General features: G+C 34.2%; 1 protein-coding gene across 1 annotated transcript; it reads left to right on the top strand.

Annotated features, from left to right (window-relative positions):
- Positions 1-2,086: 2,086 nt before the first annotated feature.
- Picot_7 (putative inorganic phosphate cotransporter) lies at positions 2,087-4,334 on the top strand. The gene is made up of 4 exons (XM_011179716.3): positions 2,087-2,248; positions 2,596-2,738; positions 2,803-3,882; positions 3,946-4,334. Exons 1-4 carry the CDS (start codon positions 2,212-2,214, stop codon positions 4,132-4,134), a joined length of 1,449 nt encoding a protein of 482 aa, XP_011178018.1. The 5' UTR covers positions 2,087-2,211; the 3' UTR covers positions 4,135-4,334.
- Positions 4,335-22,534: the final 18,200 nt, after the last annotated feature.

Here is a 22,534-nt window from a genome sequence, read left to right as displayed (position 1 = left end):
ATCATCGCCGTTCATCTGTACACTCTTATTGAAGATTGATCCTTTCATTTTTTAGCAATAGATTGAAGTAGTGAGACGTTAATGAGTCACCCTGTCTGAAGCTTCGTTTGATATCGAACGGCTCGGAGGGTCCTTACCGATCCTGACGACAGCTTCTTTTCGTGCTGTCGAAGGCAGCTTTAAAATCAACAAAGAGATGGTGTGTGTCGATCCTCCTTTCACGTGTATTTTCCAAGATTTGGCGCATGGTGAAGATCTGGTCAGTTGTAGATTTCCTGGTCTAGACCCACACTGATAAGATTCAATCAGTTTATTGACCATTAGCTTTAATCTTTCACACAGTACGCTCAGTAATACATACCTCCGAAATACTCCTATAATTACAAATCGAAGATCAACTCAAAAATTAACATATTAAAATTAAATCATGCATAAATTAATTCGAATTTCAAATTCAGCGCTAACGCTAAGCACAGATGCACGCTAACGGCTCAGAAGCTTAACGAGTCTAGTACCGTTAGGAAGTATTAACCTACGCGCGAGTCACTTTCGGTAGCGAACACTTGAGTGCAGTGAAAAATTTCTCTTTCTCTAACGCCTCCAGAGTAACACCAAACAGTGGCGCATGATTTTTTTCATTGTCGGTGGCATAAACTTTATCGGTAATTTGTTGTTCATTTTATTCGGCACCACCAAATTGCAACCCTGGAATAATGAGCGTGAGTCGAAGGCTGATGAGAGTAAGGTCGATGCAGAAAGGGAACCGATGTTCCCGTAACCAGAGCAGAGCCACAAATATTGGCCTGTGCGCTGGGGCTTTATTATATTATTTGCTTCCAGTATATTATTAAGTAAAGTTAAGAAACATTTAATAAGTGAAATATATGGTTTAAGATAAAGAGTTAAATACTAAATTACCTAATAAACAACATAATGGAAACATCATTCTTATTTTAACTTATATAGATGATATCAAATATCGACGAAAATTTGATTGGTAAGATTATACACTAAGAAAGTTCACATCTTAAAAAGGGATTTTGAACTAGACTCATCAAAAACAGAGAATTCGGATGCCTATGCCGTTACATACATATAAACTGCATTTATTTTATAAACAACGAAAGTTAAGACTGAGGTTCGATGGGGATGATGTTGTGTGGGAGTTGTCGAGATAAAATCATATGATTGCGTATTTCCCCTCTTCTATGAAGTGTGACTACGTTATCAAACGTATTTTTGTATCACAAATCGAATGTCAAGCTCGAGACCTAACATAACATAATCTACCATTTAAGTTTTTGTAATTTTAGTTATGGTTTGAAGTTTAAAAATTTTATGATTAACCAAACTAGTTTCAACGAAATGCCAGTAAATTTTTGCGTACAAATGTAGGCAGTGTTTCATGTCAATAAAAAAGTCACAGTATACATTTAGGAGCCTTCCTGAAAATAATCAACTTGACATAGCTTATAAGAGTACGTTTTTTTGTAATTAACATATAGTGGCTTTTAATGAACCCTATTCTCCAGCAGTTGAAATAATTTGTATTATGCAATTTTAAGATATTAAAAAAAAAAATAAAAAGGCCTTCAGCCCTTCTTTAAACTTCTATTACGCGATTCATATATAATTGTTCTGAGGAACCAGTGAACCGTTTAGATTTCACAATTAAGTTTTGCTTGCAGTGGTTAGACAAAAAAAAATAAGACAAAGATACAATTATAATTAAAAATTAGCATATTTAGTCTACTGTTGTAGCATTTATTTATGACGTGACCGAAGAAAAAAACTTTCCACACACAGATTGCGTCAAAATTCACTATTTGCTTAAGACTTAAGACAGTGGCAAAAAATTGCTACGGAAATACATATATATTTGAGGTGAAACCCGACACACGACACGCTTTTATTTACTTTTTTTTCAAAAGTTTGTAGACTTTGCATCCGCGATAGTTAAGTGACAGCTTTTATCTGTAAATAATCTTTTCATGCGCGTTTGTATCCACACATGATAAGCGCTTGACTAATTATGTGGATAATAAATGCTTTTAAGTGCGAAAATCTGCAAACTGATTATCACTTCTCATAAAATTTCAATTCAGTAGCTTAACAGCCGCAGCGCTGTTAAGAAGTGTGCTTTTGTTTTCCTGACTTACTGAACTTACACACCTTTATATTTGTAAATAAGCAAATCGCAATTTACTCAAAATGGTATCAAACAGTCAAACTACAAGTGCGTTAAAATGTAAGTACGCACGGGATTACTCTCTGGGGGAAATATGTTTGCATATAATTGCCTGTGGAGAATATAATAAATGTTGCTCATACGCCATGACACACAGTTGAATGTGATAAGTTCGATGAAGAAAGTAATTCTCTTAGACAATAGAAAAATAATAAAACGGTGTTATTATTAGCAATAACTACATACAATTATAGAAGTGCTCGGAATATCACAAAAGTGTAAACATCGAATCAATAAAGCTACTTTAGCCTCTACACATATTAGTTCAATTTTCTGCCATAAACCATAGTATGTGTGAGCTTTAGTTTAGTTATTTGAAATATAGTTTTCTTTTTTATAATTTACAGCAGCTGCGCCCATCTTCGGCAGACGACATTTACAATGCTTCATGATATGCATTGGCTTCTCCGCTGCTTTTGCGATGCGCGTCAATCTCTCCGTAGCCGTTGTGGCAATGATGGATAACAAAGGCGCAAATCCGGACTTTCCCGTAAGTGGCATTGACCCAATTATGATTGGTTATTATCATTAAAACAAACAAATCTCTCTCCTAGGAATATCACTGGTCAGAGAAGACAAAATCGCGCATACTCAGCAGCTTCTTCTTTGGCTATGTATTCACGCAGGTACCCGGTGGCATACTGGCGCGTCGCATTGGCGGTAAAATATTGCTGTTGCTAGCTTTCTCCATTAGCAGCGTGCTGGCGTTGCTCACACCGTGGGCTGTTAGTTTTGGCGGCTGGAAACTGTTGTGCTTCATACGCTTCCTACAAGGTTTCGGCCAGGGCACAACAATGCCCGCAATACATACACTCGTCGCTAAATGGTCGCCGGTGGAGGAGCGCAGTTCGTTATCGGGTTACTGTTATTCCGGCGCACAATTGGGTACTGTTGTCATATTGGCTTCGAGTGGTGTGTTGGATTCCTCAAGTCTTGGCTGGCCGAGTCTCTTCTACATACCCGGCGCTGTGGGTCTCTTGTGGGCTGTGGCTTGGATTATTTGGGGCGCCAACTCGCCAGATGAATGCCGTAGCGTTAGTGCCGCAGAACGTGCACTCATCACGGAATCGCTGAACAAAAAGGCGAAACAGGAGGAAGGCAGACCGACGTTGCCAGTGCCATGGCGCGCAATATTTACCTCGCTGCCGTTCTTGGTCTTACTTCTATCGCATTGCGCGAATTCATGGGTCTTTTGGACAATACTCACACAAATACCGTCGTATATGAAGAGTGTGCTCGGTAAGGATATCAAAAGTAATGCACTACTCTCGGCACTACCTTATTTGACAATGTTCATTTTGGGACTGGCATTTTGTCCAATGGCCAACTACTTGGAGAAAAGCAATCGCATTAGTGCCACAACTAGTCGGAAGCTCTTTAACTCGCTCGGCCTGTGGGTGCCGGTTGTTACACTAATTTGGTTGGGTTACATGACGCGTGAACAATCAGATTTAGCTATTATTTTGCTGACCTTCACGGTTGGCATGAATTCGGCTGCGCATTTGGGCTTCCAAGTGAATCATATTGATTTGACGCCGAACTTTGCTGGCACCCTGGTGGGCATGACGAATTCCGCCTCACATGTTGCTAGCAGTATCGCACCCTTGGTGGTGGGCTACGTCGTCACCGATACGGTTAGTTGTTTGTAGATTTTTTTCCTTATTATATTTTTAATTATTTTTTCTTTCGTATTGCAGAAAAATCCTGAACAGTGGCGTATAATATTTTTCATAGCTGCTTTCATCATTCATCTGCTGTTCGTATTTTTCGGCACGGCCAAAGTGCAACCGTGGAATGATGAGCAAACGGGGAAGGTCTATGAATTGAAGCCACTCAATCGAGTAGTCGTTGAAAAGTCCAGTGGAAATACAGAATTATCGAAATAGTCTTATAATAAAAGTACAAAATTTAATTGTGAAAGGTATTATTACCGAAAGAAAACAAAAGTATTAAAAAATGAGATCATAAGTATTTCAAAGGATATTAAAAATTACATTATCATGTACTAAAATAAGAAATGAAATGGAAATAAAGTGAATTTTGTAAGATCAAAAATGATTAAAATGACTAATTATTATCAAATTAATTATCGACAATTTTACTTGTTTTCAAATTATTAAAATCAGATACAAATCAGATGCAAAACAGACTCTAGTGTTCATAGCTTATGTGTTATTTTTATTAGACTGGACTTCGACGAGTTTTGCCACATTTCATTGTCCAAGTTCGATATAGTCAGCTTAGTCTGTGAAGTTTATTGTCATCTAGTAGCCTTTTAATCATGGACCTCCCTTGAATCCTATGCACCTAACTGCCACCTATATTTCGCATGGCCCATATTTTAACCCAGGTTTGATTACGACCTCCTGATCTCCTGTCCATCATCTCTTAACCCTCTGCTAGTCAACAAGCGACACTGCCACCTAGATTTCTCGTGGCCCATATCTTAACCCATGCTTGATTTCGACCTCCTGAGCTCCTGGCCATCATCTCTCAAACAAATCCTTAAAATAACGTATGTTATTTAGGGGCATATAATATGACTGGAAATTATTTCACTTCTCAAGGGACTAATCAGACCAGCTGACATTTTTTTCACAAGATATTGACTTAAATAAATATCATTGTTCGATGCTTAAGACCACAACTGTACCATTATACATAGACGCCAAAAGGTAGGCAACAATTTTTCTTCAGTGTTGTCGTCAGCTGGTGATCCTACAGTAGAGCAAAATACAAAATCCAAATACAAATGTTATTATAATAGGAAAATGTATGTACGTAAGAAATTTTAGGGATCAACTGAATTCAAATCTTTAAATCACAAAAGATCCGACCATGGATGGTAAACCTCACATTTTTTCTAAAAATTATTGGGAAAATGGCTTATATTATGTTTTAAAAATAGCAATAGAAACTACTTCAGTCTCTTGCCATTTCTATGATTGGCGATTACGACCGAACTAAGTTCTCGAATAATAATTAATTCCCTTTTTCTCAATTTTTATCAATACAATTTGATAAAACTTTGTACGCAGATAAAACTCGATCAAATTGTTTACAATGCCAAGCATATCAAAATCAATTGCATGTTACTATGGAGGAACACTTTTATCTTGCAAAAAATAATTATTGTTCTTATCTTGTAACCTTGAAAGAGTGGTTATTGCGTAAAAAAATCTCGAAAAATGAGAGTTCTGAGTCTCTACTTAAGTTCTAAGTGTTCACCTCTAATACTTATCGCATACTAATTACGCTGTCATAAAGGGTAATATAAAAATAGTTAGTAATCAATAAAAGTTGTAAATATTGTATAATTATTAATTAATTTTAGATGCTTGATGATTGGTGAATCAAAAAAATATATTATATAATTCAAATAGACTTCCACAATCAAATCAAGTTACAAACGAAAGCACTTTAATGAGACACTCTCTTTAATTGAATTCAATTAGACAATTTTATATTACTTTCACTCCACCTCTTTTTCCTATACGAATTATCAAAAATTGTATAAAAGTCAATGATACTCGTGAGAAATATGCAAACTATTTGCATAATTTTTAATAATTAAAAAAAAATAATTTATTTGTTGGGACTAAGTTTTTTTACTTACTCACTCAATATGTAATTAAGCAGCTACCTCATTAGTCTTAGATAACTGTTGCATCAGATACTAGTCAGCCATCGATTAAGTGTATTTTATAATAAACTAATCAGCTGTTTGGAGATTAGCCTATACTTGTAGTTTAAATTAAGACCACAAATTCGAAGAGAAGCGTGGACAAGTAGCTGCTCAACAGACACACTTCTGCATAAATATATTTGTATATATATATATTGGGCTAGTTATATGCTTGGCTCTCAAACAACTCAATTCAATAACCTATACTTTGTGCGACACACGTGATATTTAAAGCTCCAAATGACTATTTTTAACTGAACTATGCTTTCGATCTCCAATAAAGCTAGACATTCGTATGTGTGCAGCTATTGCTTTAAGAAATTGCTTAGCAACAGATCGAAACTAACTGATAGGCATTTGAAATATACACAAAATAATTTGCATGTTTATAGCTATTGACATATAGACATACATGTATACGTATGACAACCCTGTAGAAAAACAACATAGAAGTGAGGTAGTATACAACTTTAATTCTCTGACTAAATTCGAACTAGTCAAAACATGAACAGACCTATACCAATTTTGGAAAGGATTAGTTCAGAAAGAGAACATATTAGGTCAGTGAGTCTATGATTTTTCACACAAAAACACGAGACAACTTAAAGAAATCCTGATTAAAATTGTTACCGGGTATATAAAGTGAACTGGACAGTTATATTTCCATTTTGAACTAGTACAAAATTAGTATATTTCTGATCAAAATCTAACTTTTGATAACTTCTGGAACGCGAACATGCAAAACATATCATTTGCTGGTATGAATGAGAGAGAAACCAAGTGATTGGTTTGATTGCGGTTCATAGTAGTTGCTTGATAACGTAGTTTGTAACCAGTTGATTTTACTACAGGGTTCTCGAGACACAAAAATATTAGTTCACATTTGCATACAGACATTTTTGTATTAGACTTCAGAGATAAGTAAGCTCGTCTTGTTGTATAGGCATTAAAAACTAATGAACAAAACAAAACTAAAATTGACATGAGTGAGTGGCTTGTGCGTCAGAAGCTAGATTTAAAAACAAAATTATAAAGAAATTTATAATCTTTTATTATTTAATTAAAAGTACAAGTAAAAAACCCAATCGAGTACTCTGAAATTAGCCGTCACGCCAGTACTCAAAGCAAGCGCTAATCACACAAAGTACCAGAAAACCAATTTTAATCTCAAATCACGGCACAATTTCACTGTCTTCACGGTATAACTTACTCGCGTGCAGCACACGCTTATGGCTTAAGTGCTTAGCCGAAGTGTTGGCGTGCGTTCGATTGACAAATGACAGACCGTATTAGCCGACTTCAAAGGCGCGGTCTGTCGTTGACATTGCCACATTGTCTATTCCGTAAAGTTCCATGAAATGTATTTGTCGATTGTGTAAAGTCGCGCCAAATCGTGTCAGTTGCCTAATACGCGGCGACACAACTTAAAATTCATTACGAGTATGGCAGCGTTAGTGGGCGCTATGTGATCGGTTTTCATTGATTTTATGGCGATGATGAGTTAGCGAAATTCATCTAAGAAATACATATAATCATTGAATATGCGCTGAAAGCCATTCAAAAAACCAGTCTTCGCAATCATTTTATTTTTTTATTTTTGTTTTTACTTTAATTTGTATTTGTCCTCTAGTTTCTGTGCATGTGACCATTTAAAAGAAATACTCAAATTGAGGAATTAATAAAAATTTATTTACGCATTTTTGTTGTTGGTGGTTTTTGGGTATTTCTGCCGACTCGTGGCGGTGTTGTGAGTAAAAAATCAATAAACGAAATATTGTAAAAATTTAGGCTCATAAATAAAAATCGCAGACATATTTGTATTTGTAGTATAAATATTTGAAATATTTTTTTTTTTTAATTCGCCAACAGTTGGGCGTGAGCGCTCTTATCGGATCGGATTTAATATTAATAAATGAACTAAATGCCAATGGAAGTTATTTATGAGTACAGATTCCATATATTGACCAATATGATTGGTATAATTCTTTTGAAGATATCGTTAATAGAAATATTGAAATCGACTATGATCTTGAGTATGAAATATTGAGATACCTTTCACGAACTGTCGATACACGAAGTAGTCCAGTCAGTATTTAATGTTTAATGTGGAAATAATGATGTTCTTTGTTCTTTGACAGAGCCGTCAGCTTAGTCTTTTCTAGTCTAGAAAAATAATAAAAAGTGGTAGATCTTGTTTTGAACGAGACAAAGTACCTAGAGACCATAAACAAAGATTCCTCGCGCCTTAAGAACTACATCACTATTTCCAGCTATAAATTTGGAAAAGTGAAGGTCTTTGTCTCTCTCTCAGAACCAGCGTAAAAATTAAATAAGCAGGGAGATCAAGCCAATAATAACTTATATCAATAGATGCTGTTTGGGATCGATAGGCAATTGATATATGTATATCTCTCGATGAAACAAAGTTACGCTCTATAAGTCTGTATTATATAACACAGAAACATGGACGATGATGAATCAAAATGGGAGAACACTTGTAGTATTCGGGATACTACAAGATCATTGTAGCCGTCCATGTGACCGCTGAGTACGGAAGAAGGTGGAACTATGAAATCTACGGCGACATGAGTATAGTTAAACGCTTAAAATCCAACGAATGGCCTGGTTAGGAAATTTTCGGAGGCATGGAAGACGATGTTCCACTTCATGATGTTCGATTCGAGACCCATGGTTGGAGAACGGAGGCAAGAGCACCCATGCAATGCTGTGATGTAATGATCAAGTAGATAGGGATCTGTCTTCACCTGAGACATACAAGTGACATCACTTCGCAAAGGATAGAGACAACTGCCGATGTTTTGTTTTGTGTATTCAGTCCTATCCTACCTACGGTGGGAGTGCCAGACAAGAATAGGAATATTGTAGGATAGGAACAACGATATCACCGCTACAATAGATTTCGATATTTATACAGACGCCGATTCTATTTAAGTACAGATCTCTACTATGTATAAAAAAATTTTCTTCATCACTAAATAGTTTGCCAACTGTGATAAACGGATCCATTTTGAATGATAGTCACATCAATAGTTATATTGGAAATGGCCATGGCACTACCCACTTCAAGCGAAAGTGAATATCTCCTAAAATGTGGATATTACTTCGTATATATATCCGCTTTGAATCCCATCCTTTCAAGAATCAAATCTTCGCTTGGGCCTCATACAATTTTGAACTGTTTTCGACATTTTGTTTCCCCAAACTTTCCAATCACCTTTAAATAACCTTGCTTTACGCCTTTCCAGTTGCGGAATTTAGTTAATCGTCCTCTCAGATGACTAACGCTTGATCTGCGAAATGTTTCATTCTTTTTTTTTTTTTTGAAAATACCAAAATGGGCGAAACTCAAAATGCTAACTGTGGAAGTGCTATAAAATGACTAATTCCGGGAAATACTTTTACGCATTTAACTTACTCTCGATCGCATGCGGACTTAATAAGTAACAACTAGTTGTGTTTTATACAACTGCAAATCGAATAAGGTTAACGAAAATATAAACATTATTGAATTAACATTTCGCGCAATTTGTTTACATTTGCAACAACAACTACAGCAATACAAAAACAAATAATTCGAATTTTGTTACGTGAAGAATGCTTGCGGCTACAATTCTAATTAAGACCATTCTGCGCTCATTTGCTATGAATCGCATTGTTGTTGCTGCTATAGTCGCTTAAGAATTCTTCAATCAACCCACCCATTTAGAGAGCAGCAGGCGAGGGCATGAGTGCGAAATACACACGAGCACGAGTATGAACACGAAGAAATTCGCAAGAAAAAAATCATTTTTGGGGGGCCAACTGGAGGCGCGCAAACAAACACACATACACACATACCACTAAATAAATAAAAAGTTTTACAACAACGCACACTTGCGCGAATTTGACTTCGACCGAGCGCTCGCCACGAGAGCGCGCCGCGTATAAACAATTGCACGCCAATCATTTGGTCATCACGTGAAGTGTGTAGCCGGAACGTGTAGCAAACGTGATCAAAGTTTAAGTATTTCACAAATAAGAGAGCGTTGAGAGAGAGTGATAGAGCGGTAGAGTTGTTGGAGCGCGCGGGGAAACGGCGAATGATGACTACTTCAAATTGAGCTTCGGCGATGGCAGCGGCATTGATAATAAATGAAATTCGCACATTTGTTGTTGTCTATGTATGTGTATGTGCTCTTCTCAATATGCGGTAATGGCGCGCAACGTTGATAAGCACTTTGGGGGGAGCGTCGTTTGACTCCAGTATTGATTACACACATACACTTAAAAACAAGCTTGTTAGGTGGCTCATTGCTTAGGGCCGTGCAAGTCGGCGTCGCAAGGGGTACTTTCTTACTTCGGAAATATTTCAACTAAAACAACAAACAATGATTTCACAAGCGGTTTTTCACCTCTCACCGCTCGTTATCACAGCGCACAGGCAATAACAATTCATCTTTATGTGTGTGTGTGTGTTTTCTTATTAATTTATACATTTTGTGTTTTATTCATTTATTGCTTGTTTTGTTTTTTCTTTTCAATTATTTTGTTCCGCTAATTTTTTCGCCGCTCAAATGTCCCAATAATAAACTGATTAAAAATAAATAAGATGAAATAAAAGAAAAATTTGTGCATTGTGTGTGTTTGTTTTTATTGTTTCATTTCTTCGTATGTATTTTATTTGCGTCAAACGATTTTTTTATTCTGCTTTTCCTGCTTTACTTTAAGCAGATTTGATGTATGGCGCAGCGAAGTAATTGAGAATTGCAAATTATGCAAAAATTTAAAGAAATGAAATAATATACAAATGATTGAATGCTCACGTGGTTTTGTTTACGCAATGCGTTGGCAATTTCTCAACACGGGGATGTTTCCAGGTACAACTAAAGGACGAGTAGTTAATCGCCAATACACCAGGTGATTTCTTGCATTCCAAAGAAGAGTTTAATGTTAATCCAATCAAGAATTTCGCTTAAGTACAAACATTTCCAAATATAGTTCGCGGGCTTTCCCCTTCTACGTAGAGGTCACGCATTTTTAGGAAGAAAGTTGCGCTGACTCAGCATGCAAAATTAACTGTCACCAGGCGCGGTTCTTTTCTGTTACTTATTCAGTTCAACAGTTCAATTTGCTGGAAAAATTTTTAACAGTGTTACGGCTACAGGTCAGTGTACACCTGTTTAACGGTGTATTTATATTTCGATGATTATTGCAGCTTGTTTATTATTCAATGAGAAGCCCAAAATAAATATACCCTAAAAATGTTAATTACTCACCAAAAATATTTGCTAAAACTGATTATTATAAATATAATACATTCGATATTTAAGGTGATTTAAGACCTAATGGATTCCAGAATCTCTCAAAGTTGAAGCACCATGTCGGCGGTAAAGCTTGTAACAAAATGAACTGCATGTTAAACAACAGAGGGCTATATTCGAGGTCACTGCGATAAGTAAGCAGTCAAAAGAAATTATAAAAATGTTGACAAAAGCTATTTATTCCTCAACTTAACTCAACGCTACTCCAACTTTATTAATCCGCCATTCCTTTCCTGGTAGTCTGTATAGTAGGCCTATATGCCTATAGTCCCCTCCTTCGACTTAAATGTCTGACAACCTACAATACTAAGGAGGGGACAGCAGTTCGTAGGTCCTGGAGAGTGTAGAGGTGAGAGCCAGTGTGTTTTCATACTGGAAGATTATTCAATGTCGAATCCATCCGATAATTTGGCATATTAGAGCACTGTGTTTTGCTCTACTCCAGGTAAATTACACTTCATAAAACCCAGAAAACGAGACACAACACCTTTCTTGCTAATAAAATAGGCTTCGTCATCTTCGCAGAAGATTCGTTGTATGAAATACACTGTAGCGACTGTTGATTGGTCTCTGGTGTGTACCATTAGATCCATATTTGGTCGGCGACATGAAATGACACAACAACTTCTTCGGATTGCACTTACACAGCGACAGACAATGCCTAATATTTGAGATGCCTACTGGATCAGCTTTTTCACCAAGCATCAATCCTCGGCCTGCTAATACGAGATCACGGGACACCTGGGAGTGACTCATCTAATACCGACGTCTTGCTATGTTGAGACTCTGTCAGCAGACCTTAAGCTAAATAATTGCTAACAATTAGCACAACGATTGTCAATAATTTCGTCTGCGAATACAAATTTATATGTAAACTCTTTGACATATGAAAGCTCTATGGAAATTTTCCATACAAGTCGTCGCATGGCTAACGGTGACAGCTAATGATTGTCACCGAAATTGTTAATTGCCCGCTGGAATTTGCAACGCTACGCTGGACATAGAGAATATATGCGTAATTTACCATAGAATTTCCTATAATTCATTTTCATTGTAAACACAATAAATTGTTGATCTCATTTAAAAGAATATTTACCGAGCATTTAGCACAATTTGAGGTATTGTTCAGTCGTTCAAGGTAGCGTGGACCTTGATTTGATTGAGAGGGCTGAGACAGCTGACTACGGTGGGTCGCATGATAAAGATACATATCTCTGTTAAGCTTAACATAACAGCGACTGTTATGGTAATTGTTATGTTTATGTTTATTTTAGGTAAATATTAAATTTAGAGCCATAAATATTTGTGGTTTTAATTAATAACGGCATTTGGTTGGTTGACATGTAAACTGGCATTTTTGTGGCATTGTAAACAGGAAGCGGTCGCGGTAATCTAAATTCGTGAATAAACATATTTTTATTGCGCTGTAAACTGTGCTATTACAACCGAAGTTGTGATATTGTAACACCTGGTGACAACCTAAGCGCTTTTATTGTCAAATATTTGTTTACATTACAAATTGACTCAATTACTTTGCGCTTACACACTGCCACATATGCTTCCTTCTGATCGCCAACGAATTAATTCAATTCACAAATGTGCTCTAACAATGTGTGCCAACAATAGACGCCGTTCGCTGCTGCATCGATGATTGCGTTTGATTAGACGCAATTCAGCTTTCACAGCAATTGATCAATAACAGTCGCACAAATTGACACTCACAAATTGCACAGTTGAGTTTGTGTTCGCCCTTAGAAATTAATAAATGGCCAGTGCATCCTGTATTTTTCCCATAACAAACACACAACAAATGTTTGCGCATATATTTAACAATGGCTGCGCCTGCCATAAGCACCTTAGGCGAGGCTGGTGACAGCTAGTGCCCGCCACCATCAAACAGCAAATATTTACTTTGCGATAAAATATAACATTTTCACCAAACTCTGTGGATATATTGAAAGTGTTCACAAAGGTGAAGGTGGCATTGACTTTGTTGAAGAAAATATTTTTTACCGAAATTATTTTTGGAAATTCTTCAATTGTTAGGTTTGGAATTTATAGCTCCAATATTGGTTGCCTAAAGCCTAATAAGTTCTAAGTAACTTGTGAATAGCCGAAAATTAGCAGAAAAATATTTGTTTGGCTGGTATCAGTGTAACAAACTGGTAGGGGAAGAATTTCTGCGCACAGTGCCGTATTTTCATATGAATTGTCATTAAATTTATGAATGTTCAGAAGTTATTTTATTTTATTTTATTTTATTTTATTTTATTTTATTTTATTTTATTTTATTTTATTTTATTTTATTTTATTTTATTTTATTTTATTTTATTTTATTTTATTTTATTTTATTTTATTTTATTTTATTTTATTTTATTTTATTTTATTTTATTTTATTTTATTTTATTTTATTTTATTTTATTTTATTTTATTTTATTTTATTTTATTTTATTTTATTTTATTTTATTTTATTTTATTTTATTTTATTTTATTTTATTTTATTTTATTTTATTTTATTTTATTTTATTTTATTTTATTTTATTTTATTTTATTTTATTTTATTTTATTTTATTTTATTTTATTTTATTTTATTTTATTTTATTTTATTTTATTTTTTCATCGTCCCATTGTGCAGTGCAACAAATTAAACAATTCTCTAAATGGAAGCAAGCTTCAAAGTATGAAGCGCGTTGGCCTTTTCATACATTCAATTATAAAGAATATTGCCGCTACGCAGTGTAAGCGCATTGACCTTAGACGGGCGCTTGTTGGTCTAATAAACATGAGCGATAATTTGTTTGTGATATCTTAAGGCTGTTCAGGGCACGGGGTCTAAAATGAATTTATTTCTGAAGAAATACATTTATAGAGTTTCTAAGTATTTAGTTAAAGATAACCACTGGCTTATTAAACCGTAAGAAGCAGTAATTCCAATTCTGCGCAAAACCTCATAAATATCATCTCTTCGCTGAGATGTGTGCTGTTCCCGAACTGGATGATAATAGAACACTTTCACTAATTTATTCATGTAATCTCGTTATTTTAACTGTAACAACTAATCCCATTATGTATATGTATATACAAGTAATACTTGTTCCACAGCTTCATAAGCTATAGATAAACACCATTAAGGACACCCATATAAATTCATTAAGTTTTACTGCTAATGTGTGTTGTCCGAATGTTGTAATTTTATCTAATCACATAGTGTGAGTTTAGTATACTCGTAATTATTTGCACTTGGTTTGTTTGCTTTTTTAGTTTTTCATTAAAAGTTAATTAGTCAGCGGCAATCACCTACGCCATACTTTCGCAGGGTGATAGCAAGCTAATAATATTAATGCAAATAGAGGGGAATGAATGCATATTATACAGGGTGAAATGAATGAGTTTATTGCTTAAATTAAGATAAAAACCCTTATTAATGTGAATAAGCGATGAGTAACTATATAAATAAGACAAAGCCGAGTTAGTTCCACCATTTTCAACTCAAAAACTACTGTACCGCTTTTTTGGTCTCAGATTTGTTGAATTCGTCTACGTTCTGAATGGCAGTAAAGCCTGTTCAATTAGTTAGAATAGTGATCTGATTGTTCATGAAGAGTAGCACCGTTGAAGTTATGGGGACTGAATAGTGTGTATATGATATTTCTCAACCCTTCCTCTCGAACTTCTACATACACTTTCTTGTTCTTTAATATGAAAGAGCTTAATATCAATACGGTTTATTAGTATAATCTCAAAATTTTCGATAAGCTCCACTGATTATCTTCAAATGAATTAATAGTTTCAATATCACATCGAGTTTCGGGAGTTCAAATCTCAATTGAAACCTCGTCAGAAATGTTTAATCCTCTGAGTATATTGCCGATATAAAATAGTTCTCATAAAACTTTTGAAGCATTGTGAGACCTTATACTCCATAGAATCATCCATTTGTGCTACGATCAGGTGGAAAAGATCGGTCATACATTTAGCAGCTGTTAAATATATACCTCTACTGATATAACCTAATTCAAATAATTATATCTCCATATATCCAGTAAACCAACTCATATTCACCGTCTACTCGGTGTCATAACCGCGACTGTACTGAAAACATGACAAATGATTTATGCCAAATGTCATATAAAAATGTTACCGCAATTAAACACCGCACACCGTAATGCATTCCTCAAAACATTAGCCAATAATTTGCAAAAACAAAATAAATTTATAAATTTTATTATTTCATACTAATAATGACATGCCTCTTACCTTCCAAAGTACAACACAACGCGAGTTTCACGGCTATAAAAAAAAAATACTCACCTATACACCTAAATACGATGACTAGTCGATTTTGCTAAAACCGATAAATGTACCGGATGAGCGGTAAGGTGCAAGTAAATAAATTGTTTAAAGAAGAACTCGTGTGCAAAACGTGATATTGTCACAGTCGGTCTATTTTTACCAACACCGAGTGAAATATGACTGTACTTCTGTATAGTATAGACATATAACAATGAAATGGACACAGTGCAAGTGGATTGTATTTTTACAAGTACTGATTTGCTTCGTGATTAGATTTTTAAGCATATTGAAGTTCATATGGCAAAGCAAACAGATTTTTATTGCTCATTACGAAAGTGCACATGAGTAATATGGCTTATAGGCTTTATAGAGTAAATTCCAATCACATTGCAGTTTAACGTGATCTGAGGGGTATTTGCGGGGTAATAACTGCAAATGGAGTGTGTTGTACAATTGCAAAGTCTCGTTCCAATACTATATACATGCATATATATAATTTTCTCCAGAGTATGCAATTAATATAATGAAAGCATTTTCATTTGAATATATAATGACTTTATTTTCCATTTATGCAAATAAATAGTTTCTGCTTCAACACTTCGCTCACAGTAAACCATTTCTAGAGCTTTCACAGCATGAAAGTTTCAGCGCTTTTCACTTTAGCTTTCACTGCATGAAAGTTCTAACGCTTTTCACGTGATGTTAAAACGGGTAAATAGATTTCATGCAATCCGTTACGCAATTTAACACCTGAAAATTTGCGCCGTTATCATCAATTCGTGATTTAACAGAAATGTTCTATCAGATGATTGAAACTTGTTTCTTGCTGTTTGTTGGACGTCAGTGGAAATAATTATCTCAATAGATGTGCGAACTCATTGGTCTACTTAAAATCATACTGCCGATCGCGCGCAGTTAGCTTGAGTCGATGCGGTTGAGTTAAAGATGTTATCGAGTTTAAAAAATATTTAAAAATATAAATATGCTGAATTGGCATGACTTTTATGTGTCAAGAGTGCAGTTGTACTCTTCGTTTGGGTTCTACTCAACTTGGGTTTTTTATGCGGGTTTTCTGTATTATAAAAGATTATGAAACGACGAAGTTCCCTAAATATTTTGAATTTCATTATTTCAGTACAGTACAAAAATTGGAAAATCTTATAAAACCCACGCCCCACTTCCAATATAACGGGGTTTACCAACGAAAATATAATGGACCTAATCATTGAATCCGCAGCGAATTCGATACGATAAAGATTTTCAATTGAACAGGTTCGTTGCAATGATTGATTCCGTCGATAAACTGCTTTAACACAAAGTGAGAACGTAAAACTCTTTTAACGACCTTTATCGACAAATGGAGGAGAAATGATAAAGTGTCTGTGATTGTTGCATTGTTAAAAAAATAAAACTGACCTTTAACTATTGTCTATTTCTTTCAAAAAATATTTAATTAGGCTGAGGCTCTTTGAGAAAATATTTTCGATATTTCGAGGAGGCAACTTTATATTGCTTTAGACTATTAATCTGTTTTTGGCTCTTGTCTCTAAAATACCCATTTAAAATATAATTTAGTCCGTCATCAGTCATTTTTTATATAACAACTTCCAAATGGTTTACTTCTTTTAAATATCGCAACTCACTCAACAAAAGATAGATTTCGACCAAAATTTTCAATTTTGCGGATTCAATGATTTCGTAATTAGCGACATCTATTAGTCGCGGAATGTATTCTTTCGAATCGGTAAGTGAGTTCAATATTTTCGATACGGATTCAATGATTCCGGCGCAAAAATTTTTCGATCGAATTGAACCATTTTTTCGATCAGAACGGATTCAATGATTAGGCCCAATATAGTATTTTTATAGCATATCGAACCACTTAAGTGAAATTTAATCATACAAGTTAAGACATCTGTAATGAGCGTGTCACTGCCTACTTTTATGAGAAATCGATTTCTTGTAAAATAACAACATTACTTCCCATAGCACGCTATTTTTATTACTATTAACTTTTTGTATATTTGCAATTATCTTGATATCAGACTATGTGGATCTAACAGAAATAGTGCATTCGACATGCGTCAAAGGTATTAAAATCGGTCGGAACTTTTTTCTAGACCTGATCGATTCAATGTAATTGTTTTTGACCATGCGGTCGATCTTTAACAATATATATCAGATACATATGAGATATTTCAATAATATTTCATTTTATTTATTTTAATATAATGCGATGGAGGTCCAAAAATGGATTAAATCCGCCTTCCTAATCTACAAGAGCCCAATATGAAAAGTTGATTGAACTGACTGATAAGGTATATATGACTTATCGACTTGATGTTCAGGTTAACAAGCAATGTTTGGAGAAAAATCCGAATATTGTGGAAAAAATATATAGATTGTACATATAAATATATTTATTATTTATATGTACAAGATGAATACTGGACCCAAATGGTAAATGAGTCAGCTTTTAAGGAAACCAAAAACTGGTCGAACCTTTTGGTAAATTTTGTTACAAAAGCGCTAAAATTCGCTCGAAAAATGTAAACCACAAATAAGCTTCAATTTATATTCTTAAGTATTCAAAACTTTCCTCAACACAAAGTGAGCTTCATAAGAAGCAAAATGTGCGCTTGTAAAATCGTAACCAGTGAACTATAATACAATTTTTTTATGAATGAATCATAATGTAATAATTCTACTAATTATAAAAACTTGTCAAACAATTACAAATGCTTTATATACCAATAAAATATTTAACTTAAAAATAAAACTCCAGCATTTGCCATAATTACATTACAGTTAATTTTTTATAACTTTATTGCTTTATTTGCGGTAATTTAACGGCAGAATAGCAATTAAGACTGATTCTTGGAATGTAAACGACGTAAGCACAATTCTTCCAACTCCACTCACAGCTAATAAAAGATTTTTTTAGAACTTGTAAATCTTTATCCCACAAATATTTGCATATTTGCGAAACGCAAGCAAGCAATTACAAATCTAAGAGTTATCGCATAGCATGTGCTTTGATAAAAATATCAAATATGAAATATGAAATAGTTGCATTGACGTCGATGGCGCAGACGCAGTTGCAGACTTGTAACGTAACGCAGCGCCGTAATGGCATTTTAAAGCCCAAACGTGCCTAAAGAAAGCATACAAGCAATAACAACAACACAGTGAAGAAGACAAATTACATGACATGTAAATTTACACAATAACACAAACAATGTGACATTCATTTGCTTTGTGATGCACTTTCCATGCACACAATAGCGCGGACCAACGCACGGCCAACGTGGCGTATACGTGTTTACCAATGTGAACCAACTGAAACCGGTCGTCACAGTGGCAGAATTTTTATTTTTATTGTTTTTGTGCGGCGGATGCTGGCGCTTTGTGGATTATTATGACGTTTGACCACATCTTAACCACAATAAATTTCCGCATGCTTAAGTATGTAGTAACCTTGTCTTAAATCGAAATCTTATTGATACGAGTATATCCAGCGGATCATCGCCTCACAACCTTTGCGCTGGCATTTATGACAAATTCTTTGGGCGGCGATCAAATTGCGTAAAGTCAGCAAAATAAAGTAAAAAAAAATAAAAATTCGTTTGTGTTTAACCGCCGACTTGCCAATTTTCGCCCATTTGGCTTTGTGTGATGGACATATGTAATTGTTGGCAATAAAATGACCGCTGTGCAGTGTAAACAATTTGGCAAATTTGCTTATTGTTTTACGTCTATACTCTTGCTGTTTGCCTGTCTTTGCTGTGAATGTGTGCTTTAGCGCGTTTTGCAGTCACTTGAGACATGCATACATGCAATACTAGAGAGCAATCACCCACACTTCGGTCGCGTGAAATGCATTTGGCGAAACTAAATTTTGTTGTTTTTGGTTCTATTTTTGATTTTCTTATTATATTGTCGCGTTTAATGCAAAATATAACGCAATGACTTGTCTAATTGTGCACTCTGTTCACTTCACTCTTCACCTTGTTACAATATTTATTTGATTTAGGTCATAAAACTCAAATGCATATACAGTTATATACGAGTATATAGCAATAAACGGATATGCGGAACTTAGTCATATCGTTATAATTTTACATTGAAGGCTTCACATTGAAGGGTTGCCAAAAATATGGTGTTTCTAAATGCTATATACAGGTTGCTGAGTGATATTTGCATACATTGCTTGCGTTAATTGATTGAGAATTAAATTTTCAAAATATATATGTTGGATGCACTTCCCTCGCCCTTATAATATATATATATTTTTTTTTAATTCTGTGTTTTCCACTCAATACTTTTACCATACTTTTTATACTATTCATCGTTATCTTTTTTGTACTCAATATTTTTTTTTTGCTCTAAAAATATCATACTCATGCTAACTCAGTGATTTTTCGAATCTTATCTAGTTTTAAAATTTTTATTAATAATAAACAAAAAAAAAATAACGATAATGAATATCAATAAATGTAGATTAAAGGCATATATTGTTTATTTATATAATAAATATAATTTTTTTCTAATTTGTATTGGTATTTTCTCTTAGGTAGATAGATATCTGAATATTTGTTTCTTTACAATGACGGTAAGTCAGGATATAAGCCATTTACTTACATTTTTTGCAGCAATCTTGTTCACGAATTATAATTCGAATATCTCTTAACTGACCAGACAGACGAAGGTATGTACTCGATTTCACGATCTCTGAGAACTTAAAGTCTCATATCAGGAAAAAGAAGTGTTCCAAAAGTTCGATTTGTTCTCGCTTAAGGGGACCCCCATTTTCGGTTTCAAAAACTCGATTTGTTTTCATTTAATTCGAACCTATAACTATTCAAGAATGTTCCTTCAAATTTTCAAGTGAAATTTTCAAAAACTCTTGAAGATATAGCCGATTTATGGTGGAAGTGTAGGTAGGTTTTATACCCAAGAATTTGCTTCACAAAACTTTAAACGTGTTTTTCTCGAAACACTGTTTTTACGACTGGCGCATGAGGTTACTCAAAACGTATTAATCCAATCGGTTCCAAATTTTAATACGTTATTCTATACATACATATATAGCTATGGCATGAACTAATTAAACGAAAAACAACAACAACAAAAAAAATTATGTAATTTTTTTTCTTCTATTTTATGTCTTCAAATAAATGTATGCAAAATTACAACCTTAAAAAATAATTTATGTTCATTTACCAGCCAATTGAAAATCGTCAAAATTTTAATTCGAGAATGGGGGGTGGTCCCCTTAAGCAGTTGATTCCAAATACAAACGAAGTGATTGCATTCAAAAACGGCAATTTAAAGGAAGCAGGTTATGAAATCATTTTTTTGAACTTATTAAAGGGTCTTAGATGTGTTGATGAATATGAAAATTAGAATGAAAATACGCCCATATTCAGTAAGCCCATACAAGTACTTAGTAATACAGTAATTCAGACAATGTCCAAGCTCATCAAAGTACCAAAAAAGCTCCTATAAACTAAACTGTTTTTCATAAATTGAATATTTACAATTTCATACAAATTTACAAATCTCCAAAATATATTCCTCGCCTCAAATTATTTAACTAAATCAACATGAGAGTGTGTACGTGATGAAAAGAAATTTTTTGAAATTAAGACGCAATAAACTTACAACTGTTGTATTGTAATAGAGATTTGATGTGTCAATATGCATGCTGATATTTGTATATATTTACATATGTCTACAAGCAGATAGTTTAATATTTGTGTGCTTAAGGGGCTATACCAGTGTGACATTTTCAAAAAATCGATTTTTTTTATTTTTTGCTTATTCGATAGTTTATACTTTCAAAAATATCCTATCTCAAATAGTTTTTGAATGGCGGCATTCTAAAGAGCGATCGCTCGTATGTATAAGCCGCTATAGTCGAAACTTTAAATGCGTTTTTTTCGAAACGACATTTCTCAAAACTGCTGACATCATAACTCAACGAGAAATTCACCGATCGGCTTCAAATCTAAATTGAGTATTCTCGAATATGTATATTTACTATACAATGACCTACGATCTTTTAGATTTGTCAATTTGGCATTAAAAAAATACCATTTTTTTACCAAAAAGAACGATATTTGGTTTCAAAACAACGACATTATGTTAATTTTTGATACTTTTCAAATCATTATATCAAATTATAAGAAATATGTTCAACTTTAATAACTCTTTTGAATTTTTTTGTTTCAGCTACTCATTTGGCCGGAATCATGTCAGCAGTTGGGGAATTATTTTTTTGCCACCTTATCTTAAATAAAATCTTAAAATATAGCTGTAAACATAACTTATGTCCAAAAAACTTCGAAACATACGATCGAGTACTTTCTTAAAAAAAAAATCACGAAAATTACCTAATTTTCATGGGTTACACTGGTATAGCCCCTTAATAAAACCAAATATGAACAACTACTCGCGCTTAGCTTACTTTTGTTGTTGTTATATTTTACTTTTATTGCAGTTTAGCAGTAGTTTTCCTATAAAACTAAAATACTTCAAATGAGTAAATATAAATACTATAACTTGAACTTTACTACTCATAATCCAACAATTTAATTATAAGTAACAGTTTATTTGAGGCAGCTGCTTCATAATGTGGGAGATTAGTTAATAAAAGTAATTGTTATATGGGAATACAGGGTGCTTGTTTTTTAACTAAGCTTTTGGAAAAATCTTTTAGACCGATTTTTTTTCCAGAGGAAGGCCCTCAGGAAACTCATGAAAAATAAAACATACCTCAACCACGCTTGTGGTTTTGAAAAAAAAAATCAACAAATGCCTTTAAATACTAAATCCCTACACAATCGAAGCTATATACCGTCTTTCACTTTTCTGGTGAATTTCTCGCGCCACTTGTGAAATTAGGGTATTAATTTTGTGGTAGACTATTTAGTGTTAAAGTCTTAATTTCCTGCAGCAGTGCCGGAAATGTTTTGGGAAATCACA

Source organism: Zeugodacus cucurbitae, chromosome 6, assembly GCF_028554725.1.
Source record: "Zeugodacus cucurbitae isolate PBARC_wt_2022May chromosome 6, idZeuCucr1.2, whole genome shotgun sequence".
Classification (NCBI taxonomy): Eukaryota; Metazoa; Arthropoda; class Insecta; order Diptera; family Tephritidae; genus Zeugodacus; species Zeugodacus cucurbitae.
The sequence above is the reverse complement of the archived record's forward strand: the minus strand, read 5'-3'. Positions and strand labels throughout refer to the sequence as shown.